At 37.2% G+C, this 11,285-nt stretch overlaps 1 protein-coding gene across 3 annotated transcripts in view; it reads right to left on the bottom strand.

The window, feature by feature from the left end:
• Positions 1-685: 685 nt before the first annotated feature.
• Positions 686-11,285, bottom strand: part of kif13ba (kinesin family member 13Ba) — a 54,965-nt gene continuing 44,365 nt past the window's right edge. The window contains exons 33-40 of one of the 3 annotated variants that reach the window (XM_051132880.1): positions 10,894-11,049; positions 10,003-10,080; positions 9,849-9,902; positions 9,643-9,757; positions 8,105-8,238; positions 6,738-6,803; positions 5,789-6,470; positions 686-3,539 (exon numbers count right to left, since the gene is read on the bottom strand). In XM_051132880.1, the coding sequence (XP_050988837.1) occupies positions 3,331-3,539; positions 5,789-6,470; positions 6,738-6,803; positions 8,105-8,238; positions 9,643-9,757; positions 9,849-9,902; positions 10,003-10,080; positions 10,894-11,049 (1,494 nt within the window). In that variant the 3' untranslated portion in view covers positions 686-3,330. The remainder of the gene's footprint in view (positions 3,540-5,788; positions 6,471-6,737; positions 6,804-8,104; positions 8,239-9,642; positions 9,758-9,848; positions 9,903-10,002; positions 10,081-10,893; positions 11,050-11,285) is intronic. The other 2 variants (XM_051132882.1, XM_051132881.1) reach the window with 2 other exon arrangements.

The raw sequence follows: 11,285 nt of genomic DNA, 5'->3' as shown, positions 1-11,285 counted from the left end.
ATTTTTTTTCTTGCAAATGTGCGTTTATATTTTAGAATTCTGACCTTTTCTCCTTGCAAATAAAAGTTTGTATCTCTGAATTCTGACTTTTTTTTTTCCTTGCTAATGCATGTTTGTATCTCTGTATCCTGACTTTTTTTTCCCACTAATGTAAGTTCATATCTCAGAATTCTGACCTTTTTTTTTTTGCAAATCCAAGTTTGTATTTCAAAATTCTGACTTTTTTTTTCTCTCAAATGCACAAATCTTTTTTTTTTTTTTTTTTTTTTTGTTTTGCAAATGCAAGTTTGTATCATGGGAATTCTGACTTTTTTTTGTAGCAAATTATGAGTTATAAAGTCCAATTTTGAGGGGGAAAAAAAGACATGTTTTGAGTTTGTATCTCAATTATGAGAAAGAAAAAAAAAGGCAGAATTGCGAGTTATATCTTATACTTTTATATCTTACCAGTTATACTCGTAATAATTCCGAGTCAAAGTCAGAATTATGAGATAAAAATTCTTAATTACATTTTTTATTCAGTGGTGGAAACGGGCTTTTTTACTTTTTTATACAACCCAAAAATAAGGTTAATTTCTTTGAAAGAAAAAAAAAATCTAAATTTGACCAATGGTCCTTAAAGTACAATATTTTTCCCCACTTCAACTCAAAGTACAAATGTAAAAAAAGTAATAAGACAAATGTGTAAATCAGTTCACGTTTTATTTTTTCTTTACAGCCAGATTATTGTACAGTCAATATAAAAGAAATTATAAATGAATTATTATACATGATTATTCTTTGGATATCAGCATAGAATTGCAGATAATTAAATTAATCAAACCCAGCCTTGTGCTCAGATTGAACTCTCAAGATGCAACTATATACAAAACACACATACACACGTATACTCTGGGTTCAAACGCGCCATATATACGGGACAACTTTCATGACAAGAAACCATTAGGACGAGGCACAGACTAGTGGTGAAATACAGAGTCGTCCACTCGCTGCTCAGAAAAAGGGAAAAAAGAAAAAAGAAAAAAAAAAACTACAGAAGTAGAGCAGCAACTTCCTGCCAAGAGCTTGGTCTGACATCTGTGTAAACAGCAGGGCCCAAAGCTTCCTTCAAAACCTCTTTCTCCTGATGCCCTTAATGGAAAGGATTTCAAACAGGAGGAAAGAACGAGTCTCCACACCTGTATTTAGTATTTGACTTCAAAAGGCCACTGTGTGGTTGCTCAGATATGGCTCTGGATCGAAGCCATTTATGAGAGATCAAGGTGTCATGACTGCTACTAAAAGACTTGCTGACGTTGAACAGAATGGGGTGCATTCAACCGTTTTAATGATGAAGAAAAATAGCAAATTGCACTTAAAAACAAAATAAACATAGTAGTTAAAAGCAACTATGATTGCAACGTTGGGCCGTGGAGATCCGCTTACCAAAAACGATGTCTTCAATAAGTTCATTTCCCCTTTCTTTTTAAAGTAACTTATTAGGTTCAAACCAATGAACCATCAAATTCCTACAAGCGTTTTTAACGTTATTGCTACAACAGAAATGCATTAAAATAAACTTCGAAACTTGTCAGTCTAAAGGCAATCCATCTGTTCTTGCATTACCTTTAAATGAATACTTAATGACTAGTTACTACCGTGACCCAGCAGGCCTTAAAATCCCACCGCCTCACAGCAACAAAGACGTGCTCCATGTGTGCGTTTGTTTTTTTTCTCATTATGAGTGAGGCACAGATCAAGATACATTAAAAAAAAAAAAAAAAAAAACATGGGAAGATGCTAATTTTGACAACACAAAGAGGAAAAATAAAAGGCAACTTCAAACTGTGGAGAAATGCATCTTTTCTCAGATGAAAATTTAAATGTTTTGACTTTTGAGCACCAAATCCAGTGAAAAGCAGATTTACAGTGGATCATCGGTTAGTTTAAGTTAATTTACAACAAAACTAAGTGCCCTTTGGGCACATAAGCTATCTACTATAAATCAAATGTGCAAATTAATTTCCATTTATGGGATTTTCACACTTTATAAATTCAATTTACATACCTACAACCATTAAAATAGATTTTAATAATTTGATATTGCATTAGACTTCAGAAATCACATCATGATTTCTATGAATAGTATATAAAAGGAATGAAATAACACGTCTTTTCTTCTCCATCTGATGTGAGCAAGCATCATATCCACAAGCTCCTTGTTAAAAAAAAACTATATAAATGTGACCACTTTGCCCATACGGTATGCTAAAAATATAACAAAATCGCTTTTAGATCTTTTAATTTGAATAAATAAGCTGAAGGTATTGCCAGGAATTGGTCCAATACGCAAAACTGGAATGTGCTTTTACCGTGACCTTCTTGTGGAAGACAGTCTTTTAGAAACCAATCAGCTACTTTAAATTGTAGCACGAAGTTGAGTTTAAAGTAGTTTCAATAACCCAATTCCAATTAAAAAGGCTGCTTGCTAAAACATGCCGCAACCCACCAGACTGTAAATAAGCCACTCTAAAATACTTTTTATCCAGTCCAATCATCAAAAGCATTAAGAGAGAGCCTAATTAAGCCAGTCAATTAAGCCTGAATGTGCCAATTCAGTCAAATCTACGTGCATTTAAGGATACACACCAAGCAGGCAGTTTCCTGTCTAAAATACTGATAATACCAAATAAAATATCTCATCTTGTGGATTTAGCTGTCCAATCACTGGCCAAGTGGTAGTGGTACTTCACAACATGATGAAACTCGCATCTAAAACCTGCGTTGACTTCCTCAGGGCGACACCTATTGCGAAATACACGCAACCCTTCATTGATAGTGGCTTACAGCTGAAAACCCAACTGGGCGTATTCAATAACTCCGATCGGATCCCTGAGTTAATCTCTTACGTGTCTTCCATTTACTAGTGTTACGAAGGTGCAATGAGGGATGCCAAACAAAAAAATGGGTTGACTTAAAAGGCACATTCAGGAAACTAAAAATCGATTACTGACTGTGCAGAGAAGACAAATCAAGCATCATTTGTTGTTTCAAGTCCGGGGGCACGAACAAAAATGGTTGATCTCGGAGGATTCATTTACGGTTAACTCAAGGAGACTTGCTTGAGATGCCAAACCAAGGAACACAGCCGAAGCAGCATGTTAAAATTCATAGCACTCCCACATGCTACACATTAGCATAGCACCGAAACTGACAGAGGGGTTTGTAAGGGAATGTTGGTACCACCTCCATGCAAAGTTGGGTATCTGAATGCTCCATTAGCCCCAAGCACAGTGATGGATGGAGTTGACCTCCTCGACCTCGGTTAGGTCCTGCTCAGCTCATTGTCAATTAACTGGTCCAGGATTTGCGATTCTCTCCTTTCTGAATGGCAGTGCCGGCTCCTCCCCTCAGCTGCTGACTGAACTCCCCGCTGCGGCGATTTTCGGTGTGCCTTTTGGAAGCTTCCCGTCGAGTCAGTCGATCTGGACGGACTAGCACCCCGTAACCAGGGTTGCATCGGAAGTACTGGTGGCCCTCGATGGAACCATCATTTTTACCTAGTGGATACAAAGGGAACACTGTAAATAGTTCTCGCCAAGGAAACGTGTCAACTTGAGCTGGCACTAATGATTATTTTGGTAATTGGGTGATTTTTAATCAATTAACTGAGTAAACAGACGATTATTCTGATGATTATTCAAGTATTTGGATAATTATATATGAAGAGTTCAGATGCAAAAGCCTCTAAAGCCTCTTCGGTCAAAAACAAGATATTGATACGGAGCGAATGCTCTCGACACATAGTATACGTCCATCAAATACTTTTACTTTAAATTCGCTAAATCCCAGGCTCAGCCCAATCAGAGGTACTGGTACTTAGGTAGACACCTAAAAAAAAAAGGTTTTTATAAGGAAAAACATCAGATGGACTTACAGGCTTTTGCATGTGAACTCTTCATGTGTATATTTGAGCTGTAACTAACTATTATTTTGGTAATCAAGTACTTGGTTGTTTATTCTGACAATTGAGTAATCGGTTGATTATTCTGACGATTCATCGGGTATTTGGATATTTATATATAATATTTGTGGTAATAAAAATAGACTAAGCAAGCAATAGCCTTTAAAATACCTGAAATACATATATGATTGCAATAAGACAATAATAATTAGTTCAGATTCTAACAATTAATAAAGTAATCAGTAAATTATTCTGATGATTAATCGAGTATTTCAATAATAATAATAATAATAATATATATATTTTGCGGTAATAAAAATAGACCTAAGCAAGCAATTGCCTTTAAAATACTTGAAATACACATATAATTGCAATGAGACAATAATACTTAGTTCAAATTCTGACAATTAATCAAGTAATCAGTTAATTTTTCTGACGATTAATCGAGTATTTGGATAATTATATATATTTTTTACGGTAATAAAAATAGACCTAAGCAAGCAATAGCCTTTAAAATACCTGAAATACATATATGATTGCAATGAGCCAATAATAATTAGTTAAAAGTCTGACAATTAATCAAGTAATCAGTCGACTATTCTGACAATTAATAGACTATTTGGATTTTTTTTTTTTTTTTTTTTTGCAGTAATAAAAATAGACCTAAGCAAGCAATAGCCTTTAAAATACCTGAAATACATATATGATTGCAATGAGACAATAATAATTAGTTCAAATTCTGACAATTAATCGAGTAATCGGTCGATTATTCTGACGATTAATAGACTATATGGATTTTTTTGTGTATGTGTGGTAATAAAAATAGACCTAAGCAAGCAATAGCCTTTAAGATTAAGTGGATATTTCAAATAAATGTTTAGTCAATATTAAACAAGGTTTAGATCACAATCGTCGCCTTTGGCACCCTCTGCAGTTATTTGTTATTTTTTTAAGAATACTTACATAATTACTTGATTTTGATACTTTATTTGAAATATTATTGCCTCATTGCTATTATATTCATATAAGTCATGTTTAAAAGCTATTGTTTGCTTAGGTCTATTTTTATTACGACAACAATTTATTATAATTATCAGATTAATCAATTAATCGTCAGAATAATCGACGATTAGTCAATTAATAAAATAGTCGTTAGTAACAGCCCTAGTTTGAACTTTTATTTTATTTTTGGTGTTTCTGCCTTTATTCTGACAGGATAGTTTAAAGCTGACAGGAAGCGAAGTCGGAGAAAGAGAGGGGGGCGAAATCAGGAAAGGTCTTCAAGCCGGGATTCAAACTCTGGACACCGGTAGCGCAACGGTGCTGTGTTTCACAAGACTATCGGTGCTGTCTGAAATTTTTTTTTTTTTTGAAATCGCAATGAACAGTTAGCATATTGAGAAAGATGCTAATGTAGTCTCCTGAAATGGTGAAATGGTGCACATTGCGTTTCCGGATGAACGAGTTTGAGATGCTCCACACATGTAGATAAGAGTTTGTGTGAAGCAGCATTTACTGTAAACAGAGCCACTCTGAGACACACATACATAACCTACAGGCAATTAAAGTGCATATATTAAACCTGCATCGCATATGTTTGTTACTTCACAATAAAATTATGCATTATTAGGATTTTAAATGGGTTTAATATATCATGCAGCCTTGGAAAATGTTGTAATATTACATTGCATGGATTCTCGTCTGTGGAATGGGCCACTTCCATTATTTTGCTGGTTACTCGACACAAGCAAACTGCAGTCGAGTAAAATCGAGTACTCAAATTGAATCGAGGAATCAGGACAGTCCTAGTGTCAACAACTCTGGATATTGGAAGATTTGACTCACCTGAGGGAGTGTCCAACTCGACCCCGACCCAGATGCCTTCTGAGAAGTGCGTTAGGCCGATGTAGCGGACCGTGCCAGACTTGCTGGATCCGACAGTGACTCTCCCTCCCACCTTGAGCCAAACAAGTTCCTTGGGTTCCACATCGTCAAAGGTTATCTCCAGCTTCTCCAGGCTGTTAGTTTGCGTCGTGGTTGCTTTTCCATCTCCGAGAATGTTACTGAAAGACCTGAGTTCATTGGCTTTGACTTTCTGGAGGGAGAAAGGGCTGTCTGTGGAGGTACTCAACACCAGGGGAGGGGTCGTATTTAGCTGTGCTTCCTGCCGAGAGGTGGTGACACCATTCCTGTGGGCCGTCTGGGTGTCTTCATCTTTTCTAGGCTTGTCAGATCTTAGCCCAGCTTCTACAGGAGCAACAGAGGCATTAACAGGGGTCGGTAGAGAGTCTTCGTTGTCGTGCCTGGATGCTACGGGAGCCGCTTGGGAATTGGGAGTAGGGGTAAGGTCCCCGCAAGCTATGGAGACGTCGGAAAGGGTGGCAGTGGAGACGCTAGTAGAAAAATAGCCACTGGAGGACTCGCTGATGGGGCTCAGGGGCAGGTCATGCGGATCATGCATAGAGGACGGGGCATCTGGCCCATCTGAGTGTCTGTCTGAAGCGGGACTCTTCCCCATTACTGCAACCTACGGGGAAGGACGTCCAAAACCACAAGGAACATTTAACTACACCTCAACCTATCATCTGACTCTCACACAGAGAGCACATGCTAGGAAAACCACAGATTTAATAGCATGCAATTTACATCACATGCAGGAGAGAAAGACTGGGCTCTTAAAATATCTTCCTAGGCTATACTTTCGCAAAATACAAGTCTGTAACCCAATTCATCATTCATATTTATTTAATTTCACCAAAGATGGAGCATGAGATCAGAGTGGAGATCTACTTACCGGTTCTATTCTTACTCTTCCTTCATCAGGGTTGTTGGCTGTTTGCATCATTATTCGTGGCATATGCTGGAGAGATGAATGGAACGTATTAAATTTGTTTTTACGATTTCGGTAATGGTTTTCAGAGAGGCGGCACAAAGCTTGATTTAAGTGTCACGAGTTCATTTTTTATGTTGGGAGCCTTCGGATTACGTTTGATCTAAAGTACTGACAGATCAAAAGTCTGCGTGCAGGGGAGGAGTGATGTACACGATGAAATATCACTGTCATATTTTTTTTCCCCTCTACGCCTCTGTCGAAAGCATGCTGGGAGATATGATGAAAGGGTATGGCTTGACAATTAATCTTGGGGAAATTAAACACTGGAGTTTATCTATGGACTCCTGCCTAACATATAATCAGGTTTCCCTGACATGATTTACTTTGACAAAATGAGGACACTGTTTTAATCATGGAAAACCAAAAAAAGCCAGTTTCCTCGCAAAAAAAATCCACTACCAAGCAATAAGGCTTAATTTAAAGACTTAATTTTCCTCATACGAGATGGATAATATATCACAGATATATGGGCAATGTAATCGTAGCATATGGAATTTCTGTCTATATGGAAATGAGGAGGCATGAAAACAGAACGATATTACACTAGAATCTAAAATTGACTCAAATTAAATCGGCCAAGAGGATTTGCATCCCTCTTTGATTACCACATATGATTTACTCATCTAAATGCAGCATATTTCTGACAGGCTTTGTAGGCGCTAAAATGGCTATTTTTATGACTGATATTTTACATCTTTTTTTTTTTGCATTTATGCATGAAATCACCCCATGGAAGTACTACTGCAAACCATAGGCATTGCATGTCTTTTGAATAAATTTAATAATCTGAGTTCTGCATGGGAACAAAGCGTTGGGTAAATCTCATCAAACATGACAAGAAAAAACATTATATAAAAACACATACAGAAATAACAAACATTTATTTTTTTATTCATTTATTTATCCCCCAAAGTCCAGTATATTTACGATATACTGGACTTTAATTTACTATTTTATTTCGCCTTAAAAATGTATTTATTGTTTATTCATTATATTTTTATTTATGCACATATTCTTCTTATTTATCAATCCTCTATGCACACCTTGGCAACAGAATCGCCATTGGGCAGTACATTTTTTTGTTTACTCGCCAGACTGATATACTATACACGCTACCAGTTGTTTATTACAGTTTTTACATTTTAAGGTTTTAGGGTTCAATGTGACCTTGAAATTTCTTGACAATTTTTTAAAGAGGCTCACCCAGACAGACAAAGCAATGTTTTAGGCATAGTTTACTAATTAAAAATTCAAAAACATGACCAGACCTGTTGGGAGTGTGGAGAGGGTCTCAAATCTTTCTTGTCGTCGCGCACAGGGAACAGGGACTTTAGCAGCTTGGGCATCTGAGGAACCAGGGCCTTGACTGGGGAGATATAAGAAGCAGCAAGCCCTGAAAAACCTGTGGGCGGGTTGGGAAGGAGGCAAACAGCAAGGTAGAGGTGTGGAGAAAGACGACAACGAGGGTGAAACAGAGACAGATGCAGAAAAGATATGAAAGGAGTGCATGAAGTCACAGTCGCACAAAAATGTCACACCGACATTTTTTGACAGATCTCAAAGTGACAAGGTGAAAACAAACTGAAGTTGAACAAGACTAGGAGAGATTTTCAGTGGTAACTAAAAGGTTTCAGGTTCAAACCCCAGATTTTCTCTGTAATAAGCATTTGTTAAATTATAAATCATGTTAGAAAATAGAAATTTAGAAATGAATCACAGTAGAGAACAGAGAGTTGAAAATTGAAAGGACAGTCAAATAAAGAGTGGTTCATGCTGGAAACAGAAAAGGATGATTTTATTGCAGACGAAACAGTCCACATCCTGTAGCGCTCACTTTAAAGGAGAAGTCCACTTCCAAAACAAAGATTCACATATAATGTACTCACCCTCTTGTCACCCAAGATGTTCATGTCTGTCTTTCTTCAGTCGTAAAGAAATTATGTTTTATGAGGAAAAAATTTCAGTCTTTTCTCCATATAATGGACTTCATTGGTGCCCCGATTTTGAACTTCCAAAATGCAGTTTAAATGAGCCTCCGAACGATCCCAAATGTGGTTGTAAACGATCCCAGCTGAGAAATAAGGGTCATATCTAGCGAAACGATCAGTTATTTTCATAAAAATAATACAATTTATATACTTTTTAATGTCAAACGCTCGTCTTGTCTTACTCTGCCTGGACTGTTTTTGTTCCGGTTCGTGACAGTTAGGGTATGTCGAAAAACTCCCATCTCATGTTTCCCCCTCAACTTCAAAAGTGTCCTATATCCCTGTTTTACCTTTTTTTGTTAAGGGTGTTTGATCTTCTTTGCATGTTCACTTTGCAAAGACTGCGTCAGTACTTCTGCAGCAATGTTGGATGATTTTGAAATGAAATGATTTTCGAAGTTGAGGGAGAAAATACAATTGGAGTTTTCAACATACCCTGTCTTGAGCCAGAGTGTAAGTAGCGCAAAGCAAGATGAGCGTTTGAGATTAAAAAGTATTCAAATTGTATTATTTTAATGAAAATAACCGATCGTTTTGCTAGATAAGACCCTTCTTCCTCAGCTGGGATTGTTTACAACTGCATTTGGGATCATTTGAAGCCGCATTTAAACTGCATTTTGTAAGTTCAAACTCGGGGCACCATACCCGTCTTTTATATGGAGAAAAATCCTGAAACATTTTCCTCAAAAAAAAAAAAAAAAAAAAAAAAAAAATTCTGCACGACTGAAGAAGGAAAGACATGAACATCTTGGATGACAAGAGGGTGTGTACATTATATATAAAGGACATCTCCTTTAAGAGTGACCGTCATGTCGTACCTTGCTCGGGGTCTTGATTCTGCGTAGGTGGCGTAGGAGGTCTGGATGGTCGTGGCAGTGTTTTGCTGAACTGAGAGGATGTCGCGAAGATATCCTGCTGACTCTCCCATCGATTCTTAGATAAGTAAATTGGATATCAGAAGTTACATAAAAGGTCCCATTTCATTTGGTGGACCATGTGTCTCATTTACACCCTAGAATCTTACCTTGTTGTCATCCAGCACTGAGTTTAATGACAGATCCTGTCTGCTTCCAGATAACTAGAAATGAAAAAGATGTGTGAACACAGAATGTGCCAGGCTCTGATGAGGCTGAGTTTTCTGTCTGTTAAGATGACTTTAAGGCTGCAGATGTGCTTACCCGGTGCACGCTGGGAGAGCTGAGACTGCGTCTGCTGCCCTTGCCTTTACCTGCCAAATGCTCCTTCACCGCCACCTCCTGTAGCACAAGATAAAAAAAAAAAGATTTACATTTACATCATAACTAGACAGCACTGGGAAGTCATCATTCAGTTTAGTGAAATGATTCATAGGACTTTTCGTTTTAATACACTGTTGCACCGTTTTAGTGCACTGGCAGCATTCATGTTTCATTTATAGTGTAAAATATGTTTTTAATTAAAATACTGCTGTGTTTTACAAACATTGTGAATCAGTTTGACTGATTCATTAAAAGGAAAAAGCTTAAACAAACTTATTCATTTTCTTAAAGGAATAGTTCACCCAAAAATGAAAAATCTGTCATTAATTACTCACCCTCATGTCGTTCCAAACCAGTAAGACCTTCGTTCATCTTCAGAACACAAATTTAGATATTGTTGATGAAATCCAAGAGTTTTCTGACTTTGCATAGACAGCAACTTACACGTTCAAGGCACAGAAATGTAGCAAGGATATTGTTAAAATAGTCCATGTGACTAGTGGTTCAACCTTAATTTTATGAAGCTACAAGAATACGTCTTTGTGTGCAAAGAATGGTAGTGGTGTTGCTGTCTATGCAAGGTCAGAAAGCTCTTGGATTTCATCAAAAATATCTTAATTTGTGTTCCAAAGATGAACAAAGGTCTTACAGGTTTGGAACAACATGAAGGTGAGTAATTAATGACAGAATTTTCATTTTTGGGTGAACTATTCCTTTAAGATTCAGATTAAAACAAATAAACTATATACTCAAATGGATATAACATTAGAACGAGATGATAAAATGCAATTTCATCAGTTCAAATTATATTAGTGGCTCTAGCTGTGTGACCTGTCTCAGACGGTCCAGTGTGAGGATGTTCTCCACAGCCAGGACGCTCCGCAGGTACTTCTCTATGGCAGCTTCGTTGTCTGAAGATTTGGGGTTCTCAGCACTGGTGGCCACACGGGCCAGCATCTCCCTGTCCTCTGAGCTCTGACTGTCCTGCTGACGTACATAGCCGAGAGAGACAGGTGATCGTAAACAAACTGACTCAAGAAACCAGGTATGCAACTTTATCAGAGCAGCTTTCTCATAATAGCCAACTAACACAGCCTTTAAGTGTTGCTGAGAGTTTTACAGTAGTATATACACTGCAGTTCAAGAAGTCTTTTCTGCTCATCAAGGCTGTTTAACTGATTAAAAAATACAGAAAAAAACTGTAATATTATGAAATATTATTG

Source organism: Labeo rohita, chromosome 17 (assembly GCF_022985175.1).
Source record: "Labeo rohita strain BAU-BD-2019 chromosome 17, IGBB_LRoh.1.0, whole genome shotgun sequence".
Lineage (NCBI taxonomy): Eukaryota > Metazoa > Chordata > Actinopteri > Cypriniformes > Cyprinidae > Labeo > Labeo rohita.
This window is presented reverse-complemented; position numbering and strand designations above follow the sequence as displayed.